General features: G+C 42.1%; 1 protein-coding gene across 4 annotated transcripts in view; it reads left to right on the top strand.

Annotated features, from left to right (window-relative positions):
• The window catches only part of PXYLP1 (2-phosphoxylose phosphatase 1), an 85,189-nt gene that overhangs the window by 65,942 nt on the left and 3,424 nt on the right, over positions 1 to 15,823 (top strand). For all 4 annotated transcript variants that reach the window (XM_032771723.2, XM_032771725.2, XM_075068548.1 and 1 more), the window contains one exon: positions 12,981 to 13,120. In XM_032771723.2, coding sequence (XP_032627614.1) covers positions 12,981 to 13,120 — 140 coding nt within the window. The remainder of the gene's footprint in view (positions 1 to 12,980; positions 13,121 to 15,823) is intronic.

The raw sequence follows: 15,823 nt of genomic DNA, 5'->3' as shown, positions 1-15,823 counted from the left end.
TTGAGACTTCTGTGTTCCCACCAGTGCTAGAAGGCCTGGCTATAATGGTATACTCATGCTGTCACCAGTGTAGCTTTCCAAGGGTAGTAGTGTTGGGAGAATTTAACAAAAGAAATAACAGCAGATTCCTCTCAAAATAAGGTGCAGAGGCTGTCAAGAATTAGGCTAAATCTTATTTAGAGGCTGACCCACTTATAATCCTGTAAACCACATGGCAGAAGCATATGGCAAGGCTAGAAAGCGGGAGTACTTCTACAAAAACAGTTAAAGGCTGAAAAGTACTAATTTTGGAGGAGTCCTGCCCAGTGACATGGGAGTTTGTCCTAAGAAAGTGAAAGTTGCTGCATTTTAGTGAGTAAATAAGGCTAAACTGTACTGTGTTTCTATTCAAAGCTCTTTATGCAGATTAGGATAATTTATTAATCCTATATCTCTGGCCATTCATTTGTCTTCCAAACAGGGAAATAATCCATTCCCTCAATCCATAGCTATTTGACTGCTCAGAAGTTGACATCAGGTTTGCATAAAAATATATATGATTCCCTTGTGGAGTAAACTCAATAAGTATAAGAAAAACTGAACTTAGTTTCAGTATAACTGTGAGCCAGAATATATTAAAATACAAGTACAATGAGATGCAAGTACAATAAGCAGCGGTTCTCAAACTGTGGGTCTGGACCCCAAAGTGGGACCCCTCCCCCTGCACCAGGGCCTCAGGCTGGCTCAGGCTTTGGTGTACCCTCCTGAGGGTGTATAGTAATTTTTGTTGTTCAAAGCGAGATGTGGTGCAATGATGTTTGAGAACCCCTGGTGTAAAGGGATATTCCTGGGGGAATTCAGCAACAAAAAATTATGTGCATAATATTTTCAAATTGTGTTATTTTGTCAAATAAAATATGCAGAATATTCACACCAGTTTAAATTATTTTTGATCATTTATTTCAAAATTCTTGTCAGCAAGTAGGTCTGTAACAATACAGACAACAAAAAAGATTCAGGAAATGTGTTTTTGACAAATAGATTCCTTACTAGTCATATTAATACAGAACTCTGATGATAATTCATTTAAACTACAGTACAGAACTATATTTCCTGACCTCTCAGAAGCAGTGCAAAAGGCTTAGGGGAGTCATGGGGTAACGGAGGAGCTGAGGGAGAGGGCAGTAGTTGCTGGGAAGGACCCTGGGTGTGAATTTGGATGGTTGTTGGGTATAGGTGGCAAAAGTATGAAACAGGTTTTTTTGAAGGGTGGGGAGGGATTGTTAGGGAGCTTCCCCCATGAAGATCCTGTGTGACCCCTAACCTCTCCCATTTAGTCAGGCACATCTGCCCCTGTGTCCATGTGTCCCTGCACCAACATGTGTTCTTGGACCCCCTGTCCACATGTGTCCTTTCACCCCCCCACTCAGACAATCACTCCCCCAATCCGCGTGTGTCCCTGCACCCTTTCCCCCTGTTTCCACTCAGTAACCTCGTCCCTATGTGACCCCGCACTCCCTCCCACTGTCCCCATCTGTCTCTGTGCTCCCACTCAGCCACCTCCTGTCCCTATGTGACCCTCCACCCATCACCATGTTGCCCTGCACCTCCTTCCCCCTGTGGCCCTGCACCTCCGCTCCCATTCAGCTCCATCCCCAGTCTGTCCTCCCCAACTAGCCCTTATGAGCCCCTGTCTGACCCCCCAGCAGCACCACGCTGTCTGTCTCCCGACTTGGTGCCACATGCACTGTAAAAAAGGCAGGTTCTTTCTTTTCCCTAGCTGGCTGGGAGTTTCTGCTCTGTTTTGTTGCCACAGGACCCTCTGGTGGGCAAAAGGGAAAACTGCAGCAACTTTCCAGCCAAAGTTATTTTCTGCTGAGGCTGCTCTGTTCTACCTCCACAGAACCCTCTGCTGAGCAAAAGGCAGAACTGCAATAAATTTCCCGCAGAAGCTTTTTTCTGTGCAAAATATTAAAAATATCCACAGCTCATTAATTATGGCACAGAATTCCCCCCCAGGAGTGAGAGGGAGAAGGATCTGAGTCATGTGTGACCAAAAGCTTGACAGATCAGTAGGAGTTGTTGAGGGAGATCTCAGATATAAACCAGACAGCAGACACTGTCTCACTTCAGTAAACCAGTGGTGTGATCTGGGTTCTGATGCTCAGTGTTCATAGGATGAAAGAGTCTGTCCACTTCTCATCTTCTGGAGCACGTCTGTCTGGTTCTAGCCCAACTTCAGTAACTCCAGTCAGTACACAGAATGGGAAATTTGCTCATATTCCTTCAGCAAGTTTTCCACTTTCTTGTGGACATGTGGAGATGAGGCATCCCTTTTCCTGGGTATCCTCACATACTTCCACAGATTGTCTCCTGAGGCGTGCAGATGTCTTTCAGAGCACAGATTCCTGTGCTGTGAACACAGCACCTTGCCAGAGAAAGATTTAACAGAATGTGTGCACCCCACTGCATTTTAGTGTACATCTTTAATCTGTCAAATTGGCAGCTTCCTATTTGATTAACTATTCATTTAACTTTTTCTTTTTGCTATATTTGAGGCACATTTTTAAACATGTGACTGAGTAATTGGACACGATGATTAAAATATCATATTATAGCACAGTTTTCCTTTAATCATAGTCTGACAGCTTGTCTTCCGTTTGTCTTTAGCATCTTGCATTATTTATTCTATTTATGAATATTTACAAATATTTAAATTATTAAAAAATAAACATGTATTTTCTTGTCAAGATACGATTTTAATGTCAGTTTCACTAATAAATGCTGTACTCCATCATTTTATTACTCAGTTTGACCCTGTAGTTTTCATGAAAGTTTAATCTGAAATGACTTGTGGATTCCAATATCTATCTTTTCTTGTAACCTCACTAAAACAGACATATGGAGCATAGTGGTTTGCCAAATGTCATAAGTAGTCACGTTTATTAGAAAGAAAACAAAACAAAAAGAACTTTCTACTCAGTTTAGTCCACATTATGTGGTAAAAGAATTGTTTAAAATATGCAGCCTACTTATAGCAAGAATACAATTGTGCCACAGAATGTGATTTGAATTATTAATCAAAAAAGGTTCTCCCGACGATGGGTGAAAAGAAGAAAATCTTCCAGATGTAAATTGGGTGCATTGACAGTGTTGTTTTCCTGAGTCAGCCTCAAACAGTAGGTCTGAGGTGCATGAACTCTCCATATCCATCTCCCCGTTTTAACTCTGAAGTCTTGAGTTGATGTTCTGTTTTTATGCTCAACATTTGAATGAACATATCCAGCTTAATGAATTTACTGTATGATCCTGAATGGCCTCCCAGGCCTTTTGTTGTACCAAGAGCGATACCTTTCTCAGTGGCAAAAGCTGCAGCTAATTCCCTGACAATTTCCTTGTACTGATTTGAGTTCCCAGAGTCAGTAAAAACCTCCATTTTTAAAACTTTAAATAAGTGCAGCAGAATTTCCAAGCTGCTGTCCAGAGTGTCAGAGAAGCAAGGGGTCTTGTTGCAGAATGTATGTCCAGCTTGTTGAGGACTTAACATGACCGTTTGTGCATAAATCACATTTCATGCATGTGGGAAAAACATCTATGTACCTAAACCCCCTGTGTTCATGTGTGTCATACACATACAAACACCACTATGTACTCCATGGAAAACTGGACCCAAATTCTACAGCATGGCTCCTCTTGGTTCTGTATGTGTTGCAGCTTAGGGTTTGGGGGTTGTTTTTTTTTAACAAAGATAACCAAAAATAGGGATTTCCCAGTGTGCTATACACGTTCAGAGGCATCTAATTAGTTAACAGTTTAAACCACAAAATGGAAGTCAGGGTTCATTTCTCATCAAACCAGCTAAAATATCTCCTGATTTTTAGACCTACAATAACTCCTCACTTAACGTTGTAGTTATGTTCCTGAAAAATGCAACTTTAAGTGAAACAAGTGCTGGGAGGGAGGGCGTGGAGCAGAGAAGCTCCGTGGCTCCACTCCTTCCCCTCCCTCCCAGAAAATCCTAAGCACTACTAAATAGCTGTTCAGAGACATGGTGCTTCCCCGCTCCTGCCCCTCCCTCCTAGAAAGTCGTAAGTGCCACCAAACAGGTGTTTAAAGGTGGCGGAAGCGCTGAGAGGGATGGGGAGCAGGCGGAGAAGTGGAACTTGTGCAATACTCCCTTGTAAAGTCGCTGCTGTGCCACAGAATCTTACAAGCAGGCAGCCAAATGACGTTATAAGAGAGCATTGCACAACTTTAAACCATCATGTTACCTAATTGAGCAGGGACGTAACAACGTTAAATGTGGAGTTACTGTAATTCAACAGAAACAAGGACAATTTCATGTCAGGATGAGTCAGCTAAGTTTTTGGCATTGGTGCATATATGGTTCCTTTTCATGTAGTTCCACAAAATACTTTTCTTAGTGCATAGCAATGTAACATGAACAGAACACTGTCATAGTTTTGGCATACATTTATTTTTTTCTAACGTGGATTCTAGAAGATCTAATATAAGTGCTTTTAAAGCCTTTAAAAAAAAAGAATGTTTGGATTTAAAAATTCTTCCACATTTGTGCTAATAATGCATGAAAGCCAGAAAATGAAACTGGCAGACGGTTTTTGTTATCCCAATATAGAACTGTATGTAACCCTAGTGTAGTATAGTGCATTGATATCAGGAAGTCACATGAAAAAAGCAAGCACGTGTTATTGTTAAAGGGAAATAAATTCTTGTATTTTGTTACAGGTAATCATCATTTTATTTTACAGAAATAAAAACTTAAATTAAACATCATTCAACTAATAACCAGAAAATAGATGTCTATGATCAGATAAAGTTAGATGGTAACAGCTGATGAATCTCACAATGTACTGGCTGACTATTTAAAAACAAATTTTGGACTGAATTGATTTGAAATAGATGCTATATTAACTCCAGATTCCCCAACTGCTGTTTGTAATGCTGCTGCTATAATAATAAAGAAGTCAGTCAGATTACACAATGAATCCCTTTTATTGCACTTTGAGTCTTTTGTGATGTTATGGAAATTAAATTTTACAAATTTCTCTGAGGGCTTAATCTTTTCAGCTACACAATTGAGTCATTTTCTTTGCTTCCTGCTCAGAAGCAGTCCCAGCAGTCTTAGCAGTGTTGCCTAGATACTCCGTCTCCTGCAGCATCTGTAAATTGGCAGATTCAACAGTAAGACTGGTAATCTAAATAAAAAAATCTTTGGGGAAAAAGGAATTTGTCAACTACCAGTGTAAATACTACTGCAAGAATTTCTTTTCAACACCACTTGCAGAATTCTGTTTGCTTTTATGTAGAAACTTGCCACAGTAAAACCACTAGAATACTTTTTTGTTTGTTTGTTTCATACTGGAGTTTTACAATAAGGGCTTGGCTACTCTGGAGAGTTGCAGTGCTGGTGGTGGGTTTACAGCGCTGCAACTTACTCACCGTCCACACTTGCCAGGCACATACAGCATTGCATCTCCCTGGCTACAGCGCTGGCTGTACTCCTGCTCTGCCTGGGGTATAACGATTGCAGCGCTGGTGATGCAGCGATTCTCCGCCAGTGTGGCCACCAAAAGCACTGTAATTGGCCTCCAGATGTATTCGGAGGTATCCCAGAATGCCTGTTCAGCCACTTCCAACAGTGCTGCAAATGTGGTCACACTGCAGCGCTGGTAGCTGTCAGTGTGGCCACACTGCAGCGCTTTCCCTACACAGCTGTACGAAGACAGCTGTAACTCCCAGCGCTGTACAGCTGCAAGTGTAACCATACCCAAAGGCAAGAAGGCAGAAGCACATTTTAGTTTGAAATGTCCCATTTTGGCAAAAAAACTCTAAAATGTCTGGATTGCTTCTCCACTTTTCTGAAATTACTGGAAGCAACCAGAAAGCTTTCCAGGTCTGAAATCCAGCTTTCAGAATAGGGAATCCAATAACATAATCTTCTGTACTGATTTCTGTGGGTGTATGCTTGTACAGATGCCCCTTCTCCGCCCCCCCCCGGGTTACACAAACCCACGCTTACGGAAAAAGTTGTGTAAACTAGAAATAGGAGTTGGTTGGATTTTTTTGTTTTTTTTGTTTTGCATAATTGTCAGGTATATGTTTCTGACTTACACAAAATTCGAGTTATGCAAGGCATTCCAGAATGGAATGCTTGCAGAAGTCGGGAGTCATTTGTATGTTAAAAGAAACTTAGAAATTAAATAATGTATCTGTTTCATGTTTTGTAATTCATTGATATTCAAAGGTTGCTATTAAGTCCTGGATATTAGTTGCTGTGCCCTGGTATTATGTGTATCACTCCCTTCTTCATTGTACCAGTAATGGTGATTTGAGAGAGATCTGCTATGTGGTTTCTATTCCTTTCCCCAAATAATTCCTAACAGTTTCACCAGTGACAGGTTTAGTCCACTAGAACAGGGTTTCTCAAACAGGGGTCGCCGCTTGTGTAGGGAAAGCCCCCGGCGGGCAGGACCAGTGTGTTTACCTGCCTCGTCCACTGGTCCTGCGCAGCTCCCACTGGCTGTGGATTGCTGGTCCGCGCTAATCGGAGCTGTTGGAAGCGGCGCAGGCCAAGGGACTTACTGGCCGCCACTTTCAGCAACTCCCATTGGCCCGGAGCAGCGATCTGCGGCCAGTGAGAGCTGTGATCAGTAAACTCACTGGCCTGGCCCACTAGGGGCTTTCCCTACACAAGCAGTGACCCTTGTTTGAGAAACCCTGCGCTAGAATTACTGGTGATATAACAGAAGCACCAGAGCAAGTAGTAGAGCAGCTCTTGCCATTTGTCTCACTATTGTGTTGTTTGAAGAGCTTAACAAAAGAGCTAGAAATTTCATTAAAGGGGAGCATTGCTGGGAGAAAATTACAAATGGCAGTTTATGCAGGCTAAAGTTTATTAAAAGGCCACAACGTTTTAGGCTTGCTTTTGGTTAGCCAAAAAAAAAAAAAAAAAAAGTCATAATGTTCTACCCTTCAAATTTTCTACAAACCTGTTGGCAGAAAGATTACATACAAAACAATTTTCTTTAAATGTATTTCTTTCATTTTAGATTCTTATTCCTGTGACATGTCAAATTCACTAAACTTTTTGTAGGCTTAGTTAAATTCCATATTTAGAACAGAATTAAGCTTTGTGGTACATGGCCACAAAGTTGCTATAATAGGAAACCTGAAGTGATCTAGAAATAAAGGAAACTTTTTGTGGCGTGTACTTTCCTAACACTGCATTTCATTTGACCTACATAAAAATTCCCAAAATCTGGAAACAGTGTGGGATTGGCTAAAATCCCATAAATTAATTTGTTTTCCTTCCACACTGTATTAATACTGTAAAACTTAAACTTTTCTTTCTTTATACCCTTTTTCTTTTCTCATGATTTGTCACTGCTCATGATTTTCCACGTACATAGTTACAGTAAAGTACAAACAACTTTTTTCTAATCCCTTTATAAAGAAAAATATAATAAACACTGTGGTTTTGGGAATCTATTTAAGACTGCAGACAAAAAAGACAGGGGCATTTTGATCCCAATTGAGTGAACTGATTTGCCTGAGAGCTAATGCAATTAGTGTATCTTCATGCTAGATACATTCTTATTAGCAAAAGACATCTGCTCCCTTGGAACTATGCATCTAGGAAGATCCCATGTGAGCACTGTTGCCTTTATATTGAGAAAATCTGATGCCAGATTTCTTGTTTCAGAATGCTTTTATTCAGACGGCATTGTGGCACCCTCTAGTGGTTCAGATAACTTTCAGAGAAAAGCATAAAGTTTTTAGACATAAGTTTTCATATCAGTTTTGTATATTACTGTGACAGAAGTCAGTAGGGTGTGGGTGTCTTTTTTTTAAAATAGTTCTATATAAACTTTTCCATAAAAGTACTAGAGACCCTTTAAGAATTTCTCTTTATAAAGTCAAAGTCAGTTCTGCTTAAAACCAAAATCCCAGTCAAATTAATTGTTTCTAAGCAATATTAAGAAATAGGTGGATATATCTGATATTGATGGCTAAACGCCATATCAAGGAGATGTCAACAGTCTTGGATTTCCATGGTTAAGTATGCTGTCGAGCTGGAATAGTTGGGATAGGGATGGGGGTAGGAGTTGGAGGGAAAGGGGGGAAATACAATGACACTGGACTAGATGAAAAAGTAGAACCTTTTAGAAGTGTATCTTGTATGTAATGGAATATGAGAATGCAGACGCACACCATTGTTATGATTTTCAGAGCTTGTGTGTGTTCCATATTTTTCATTTCTGCGTGCGTTAAATATATGACTTAACATGTATATATGTGATATAGTCCTGTCATGAATTTGAACATACACTTTTAAATTCCCACCCGTACACAGAAAAATCAGTCTATTCCTTTGCTTCTCTCCTCATTTTTTCCCCTTATTATTATCTTGCTTAATCTTCAAATACCCGCTTAAGCAGGGCCGGCGCTTCCATTTAGGCGGCCTAGGCAATCGCCTAGGGTGCCAGGATTATTGGGGGGCGGCATTTTGCCGGGGGGGGCGGCAGGCGGCTCCGGTGGACCTGCCGCAGTCGTGCCTGTGGAGGGTCCCCTGGTCCCGCGGCTCCAGTGGACCTGCTGCAGGCATTCCTGTGGACGGTCCGCTGCTCCTGCGGCTCCGGTGGACCTTCCACAGGCACGCCTGTGGCAGCTCCACCGGAGCCATGGATCACCGGACCTTCCGCAGGAATGCCTGCGGCAGGTCCACCGGAGCCGCGGGAGCAGTGCACGGGGTGGCGAAATGGCCGTGCGCCTAGGACACTAAAAACACTAGCGCTGGTCCTGCCCTTAAGTGACCCACCAACAGCAATAATATAAGAGTTCATATTGTGTTATGGAATCACCTTGGTTGAGATTTTCAAAGCAGTGTAGGGGATTTAGACACATCTTCCATTAATTTGAACTCTGTTATTGTGTTAATTTCAGAAACGTTTTGCTTATATCCTTGAGAGTTGTAGCCATGACACTTGTATGATAAGAGAATGTTTGCAGTCAGTTTCTGTTACTGCATGTGTACTTGTTTTAATTTCTTAATATAAACACACTAATTCTCCAGCTGTCTCAGTGAAAGGCCAAAGGAACAGCCGTGGAGTAGCCATCTCTTCCTGATGGGGTGTAACTTTAGGATGGGGTTAGCCCTCTTTCTGTTACAGCCATCTTCACTGATAGGAAGGAAAGGCCAGTATCTATCAACTTCCTTGCTCCATGCTGCTGCCCCTCTGTTTCATTCTCATAGAGCTGTCCATTAGTTACATGCCACAGTGCCAAGGACACCTCAGAAGCTGCAATGCATGAGAGATTTTAGTGCCACTGTGAGTTCCTAGGTGTGCCCTGTATTCCAAGACATTGCAAAAGTTTGAAATGGAGCAACAGCCAAGACATGACTACTTCAGAGGTAGAGCTCTGTTTCTTGTTTGTAGTATCAGGGAAGCCAAATATTTACTTTTCACATAACTGAAATTATTTGTTGAAAGAATGTTATTGGTTGGTGTAATGTTTAAATATTAACCCTTGTCCATGTTATGACTGCATGTCCTGGGGCAACTTACTTAAGCTTTGTGCTGCTCAGTTTTTCTACCTGTAAAGTGAAACTACATGTCTAAGGCCACGTCCACACAACGGGATAAAATCGAATTTGCTAAAATCGGTTTTATAAAACTGATATTATAATTTCGATTTCTTGCGGCCACACTAGGCACAGTAATTCGGCGTTGTGCGTCCATGCTCCGAGGCTAACGTCGATTTCTGAAGCGTTGCATTGTGGGTAGCACTTCCGTAGCTATCCCATAGTTCCCGCAGTCTCCCCCGCCTCTTGGAATTCAGGGTTGAATGTTAATGGTCGCGGGGGGTTCTGGGTAAATGTCGTCAGTCATTCCTTCCTCCGGGAAAACATCCATCACCTAACAACCTTTTGCCGTTTTTCCTGGATTGCCCTGCAGACGCCATAGCACGGCAATCATTGAGCCCGTTCAGCTTTTTTTTTCCGGCACCGTATGTGTACTGGATGCCGTGGGAGAGAGAGGCGATACTCCAGCGTACACAGCAGCATTCACTTGCTTTTGCAAGATACAGAGATGGTTACCTGTCTTCTTTACCGTCTACTGCGGCGAAAACTGCAATGAGATGACGGTTATCTCTCCCCTCTGTACTGTCCGCTGCTATCATGAGTGCCCCTGGCTGAAAATTTTTGAAAGCAAAATTGGGATTGACTCACTGACAATGAGTCAATCCTCCCTTATGGTTTCTAAAAATAGAGTCCGTCCTGCCTAGAATAATAGGCAAGTGTAAAGAGATCCAGTGTATCAGAGAGCACAGCTGCTCCGTGTCAGTATTCACAGGTGTTGCCCTGCAAGAACCGCACCCGTTGCTTCCCTCCTCCCTCAAACTTCCTGGGCTACCGTGGCAGTGCCCCTCCCCATTGTGTCATGAAGTTGTAAGGAATACAAGAATAAGAGCAGAGACTTGTAGTAGATAAAATGAGGTGGGGGAGGCACTTTGAGGCAGCCTCCCCGGGCTATGACAGCAGCAGGACGGACTCTATTTTTAGAAACCATAAGGGAGGACATGACTCATTGCCAAGCGAGTCAATCCCAATTTTGCTTCAAAATTTTCAGCCCCCATTTCGATGATGAAGCTGGTTATTAGCCGTTCTGTCCTATCTACTGGGAGTAACCAGGATAATTGCCTCTCGATATTGAGCAATTATCAGGCATGGTTCTCGCAGGATGGTGGGCAGTCTTTCTGCACTGTCTACCACCAGAGGGGGAGAGGGAGAGGAGCGGATACTGCTCTTACTGCTGTGCATTCCGTCTACCAGCAGCATTCAGTACACATAGGGTGACATTGAAAGTAGTCAAGGAATGATTTCTTTCCCTTTTTTTTCACGTGGTGGGGGGGGAAAGAAACTGAGGAGCTGTATCCTGAACACGCCAGGCACTGTGTTTGAACCTACAGACATTGGGAGCTCCGCCAAGAATGCAAATAATTTTAGAGACTGCTGTGACTGTGGGATGCTGGAGCCTCATACCCCCTCCATCCATGAGCGTCCATTTGAGTCTCTGGCTTCCCGTAACGCTTGTTCCGCAGCGCTGTGTATCCTGGAGTTTTTTATTCAAACGCTTTGGCATTTCATGTTCTGTAACGGAGCTGGATACAACAGATTGTCTCCCCATTCAGCGATAGATCTAGTATCTCTCCGTACGGTCTATGCTGGAGCTCTTTGGATTTGAGAATGCATCGCAGCCGTGCTGATCAGAGCTCACGCTGGCAAGCAGAAATGTAATTCAAAAGTTCGCGGGGCTTTTCCTGTTACCTGCCCGCTGCATTCGAGTTCAAATTGCTGTCCAGAGCGGTCAGTGTTGCACTCTGGGATACCGCCCGGAGGCCAATAACGTCGATTTCCGTCCACACTAACCGTAATCCGAACTGTTAATATCGAATTTAGCGCTACTCCTCTCGTCAGGGTGGAGTACAGAAATCGATTTAAAGAGCCCTTTATTTCGATATAAAGGGCATTGTAGTGTGGACGGCTACAGCGTTAAATCGATTTAACGGCCATTAAATCGATTTAAACGCGTAGTGTAGACCAGGCCTCAGAGGGAAATTGATGAATGTTTCATTAATAGTGGTAAAGCACTTTGAAAGGCTTGGAAGTGCAAAGTTTTATTAGAAGTGAAATACATACTGCATGTATATACATCAGGGTATCTTTGCAGGGATATTTGATCATAAAAAATGACTTTTAGTCACTCTATTAAATTGAAAATATGTAATTTAGATATTGCCACTAACACTCACAATTTATATGAACTAACTCACTCTCAAACTCTGCTGCTAGACAGGGATTAGAGAGAGATTATGGAGAATATTTGATGTTTGCTTTCTGTTTGCCTGCCTCGGTTAAATACTGAGTATTCTGTGAATATTTCCCCTCAATCTTACTATGACACTGCTTGGTTTGTTTTGGCCTCATCCATAATGGTCAGCTCAAGAGTGTTAGGATGCATGTTATCTCATGTGTCTGTACTGTGCCTGACACAAAGGGCTCCTTTCAATTAGGCTTTTTGGGTGCCACTACAATATAAATGAAAATTTAGCTCTAAGGTCATGTAAGTATGTAAGTATGTTTTTTATAAACACTCTTGCAAGTGATTACGAACTAACACTATACTATATGATACAAGGAATATCTTATTCAATTAAAGCTGAATTTGAATTTGCAGGTGGGTAGTTACCCATGAATTATCCATTAATTTGGCCAGGTCATGTGGAATAATTCTCCTACTCTTACAAGAAGGACCATGGTGTTTTTTATGGCCAGAAGAAGTTAGGAAGTTGCTTTTATTTCTCATTTAAAGACAGTCCAGCAATGACACAGTGCCCTTTAAGAAACCGAGTAGAAATGGACTCAGAGAAAAGTATGACTTACTACATTGCCAAGAGCACTTCCTGCACTATAATACCTAAGAATTCCTTGAAGATCTCCCATCTAAATACTGACCCAGTCAGCCCTGTTTAGATTATCAAACCTGACAAAATCACAAACCAAGGTTGTGTGGCTACAGACGATGCTGTTGAAATGGGGTAGTCTTTCTAGTTCTGAAAAAAAATCCCTCCACACAAGGGATTTTTCCCAATATTGTTATAATGAGATTGGTGCAAGTAACCACAAAAGTTACTAAACTGAAGAATGTTAACTTTTATTGAATTTTTGTTATTCTCCTTGGACATTCGGACACATTAAAGTCCTTTATTTTGTCGTCACCACTTCTTTAATATCAGTGCACAGCTATGTGACTGGATTTTTTTAAGGAAAGCCCTGACCAAGAGCAGCTGTTTTCTCAACAGGAAATATTTACCTTGTCATGAGATTACGTGAACTGACCCTAATTAGAACTCTTCACTTTTCTGAGTTATTTTTGCATGCACTTACGGAAGTGTTCATGTTTTGGTTTCCTCTTCAGGAAGCCATCTCACCCTCAGCTTGAAGCTTTTGTTAGGCATATGTCCCAAGGCTCTGAAGCCCAGATGGATGGCACCCTGAGCAGCCTGCCTCGTTACCCCAGTCATTCTTTGTGTGAAATGGGAGAACTTACACAGACAGGTAAGTTCCTACCTTCTTCTCAGTCTCCAACAAAACATAGTCCACTTCCAGGGCTCTATGGCCCTGTTTAGATAGGAATTCAGTGCGTATTAAGTAGAACCATGTTGAAAAATGATTCTGCCAGCTAACTTTGTTTCCAGTCCCAGTGTAGATGGGATATGGCCATGTCAAAACCTGCATATACCACACACAATCATGATAGTGTCATATACCTTGCCTACATTTAGCCTGCTAATGCGTCACTGTTGACACTAGTTTTAACATGTTAAACCTCAGAACGGCAAACCATTGCCATTTAAAAAAAAAATCAACCTTATTTCCTTTTCCCTCCTCTCCCAAACATGGAATTCCATTCTGCACCCCCTAAAAATGTACATTAGTCCAACATCCAGGAAAAATAATTAATGCTGAGTTGGTAGCAGGCTTACAGTTCAGTATCTTATGATCCATCAAATGTAGACATGATTGATAAGATTTAATTGCCAATTTTCCCCTGTGATGAAGTTGCTGCTTCTAGCCCAGGGAGATCCTGAGAGAGCAGATGACAAATTGTGGCACTTGTCGGTATGGAAATGGAAATGCTTTTTTAGATTATATGAGGGGCTTTTAATGTATGAGTTTATTTTTCTTTCTCGCTCTGAGTTCTGTTCAATTGGATTAAGTTGATATGAAGGGAGCCGAATTTTACAGATGATGGGATTAAAAAGAAATTCCAATAAAATGTTTAACAATTCTAAAACATTCCTGAACTAGCTTGGCTCTAAAATATGGCATGCATAGGACACATGATGGCTTTGTTATATGGTGTATAGCTTTCATTGGTAGTAAATGGGAATTATTTGCATATCTCTGTCATGGCTTCACTCCTTGTGAGTAACATTCTGTCCCTCATTCATTCTCATAAAACGTTTATATTACACCATCATGCATTTCCTGTTTGTAAAACGGTGTTACAGTTTAGGTCAACCAGATACATTATCCTCACTATTGTAATAAAAATGAAGTGTATTTATCACATGATATATGAAAACATGTTGGACTCAGGTCCTCAAATGTATTTGTGTATTTTATGTGTATTATCAATTCTGGTCAACGTATAGCACCTGTTGTGTATAAGCTACAATCCCTGTTTGTACATTTATTTTTATTTGCTGTCCAAATATTTTCCTCCAAAATTAACAAAAGCTCTTATAAAACAAACCAAAAAAATCCCTATCTGTAAACCTTCTCAGTCAAAACACAGTTGGGTTGAAATGTGGTTGTGAGCGAGGAATTAGTTTTACTGTTGGCAGATTTCTTACCTCAGTATATGGATTTATTTTGCTTTCTAAAAAACACACTAGCAGCACACACCTCTGTGCTCTGGACTCCCTTTACAATATTTAAAACAATACTGAACCATTCATATCCACTGTTACTCCTGGGGGAATTCGGTGCCTAAAAAGTAAAAATTCTGCGCATTTGTCAAAATAACACTACATAATCGCGCCAGTTTCAATTATTTTGGTAATTTATTTCAAAATACCTCTCAGCAAGTATGTCTGTCACAATACAGACACACAAAAATTCCCCCAGAAGCAGAGTTAAAGAAACCCCTATGTCAACCCAGTTCCTGCTTCTCTGCCCCCTGCCCTCCTAGAGCCCAGCCAGGGGCCCCTTCCAAGTGCAGGTATTCAGACCCCCACTCTCCCCAGAGGCCTAGCTGTTTCCCCTCCCCGCCCCGAAGCCCAGACACTCACAACCCCTAGCCCTACCCCACTCCGCAGTGGCCAGCTGCCTCCCCCCACTCCGGATCAGACACTCACAGACCCTACCCTCCCAGAGCCCAGGGATCCAGAGGAAGAAACAGCCTGATGCTGGGTCCCAGGCTTGCACAGAGTTCCTGTGTGCTGCTGCCTCTTTCCTTCAGGGCATGCTGAAAACTGCAACTGCTGGAAACCCTCCAGTTCCCGCCCACTTCCCCCAGCTATTTGGGAGCTGGGCTCTGCCAGGTCCAGCGGCTTCTAGTGGCAGCCAACATCTCTGCAGCTCATTTCTGTGGGGAAAAAAGGAAATTCTGCACGCACACCGTTAATTTCTTCAAAATTCTACATTGCGCAGTGGCACAAAATTCCCCCAGGAGTACACTCTGGACCACCTGCACATTCTTCATTCCTCCCCCATAACATCATTATACCTTAATTCTATCTCTCTTCCACAAGTACCTATGAATAATGCAGTTCTTTGCAATGTATCTGGAAGGAGAAATCTGGACTCTGGCCAAAGAGAGTGGCAAACACATTGTAGCATTGAGGAGCCTCTGTGGAGAATGCCAGCAGCTGCCTCCTTTCTGTATTCAGGAAGCACCAGTTAGAGTATCTCCACTGATCAGACCTTTGATAATGATCAGTCATACCACAATAAATTCCCTCAACCGTCTGGAGCCTGTCAGATCCCATCGATCACCTTGGAGTGGATCATTGAAACAATAGCTAGTTGGCCTGTCCATGCTGAGAGTGTAATCATAAGGTCTCCAAATCCATTCTTAGTACTAGATCCAGATTGTAGCCAGCTAGATTTGTAAAACCAGCTGGGGTGGTCCTGTGACTGTCAGCCGTAAATTCCAGAGTCAAATAAAAAGAATCCTCCTCCTCATGGGTATCAGTCACTGAGCAACATTGGCCTCAGCCCCTGCAATACCACCTCTCTTGGGGAATCTGCAAA

The sequence above is a fragment of the Chelonoidis abingdonii genome, chromosome 8 (assembly GCF_003597395.2).
Source record: "Chelonoidis abingdonii isolate Lonesome George chromosome 8, CheloAbing_2.0, whole genome shotgun sequence".
NCBI classification, from domain to species: Eukaryota; Metazoa; Chordata; order Testudines; family Testudinidae; genus Chelonoidis; species Chelonoidis abingdonii.
Note: the sequence above shows the minus strand (reverse complement) of the source record. Positions and strands in the feature narration are given on the sequence as shown.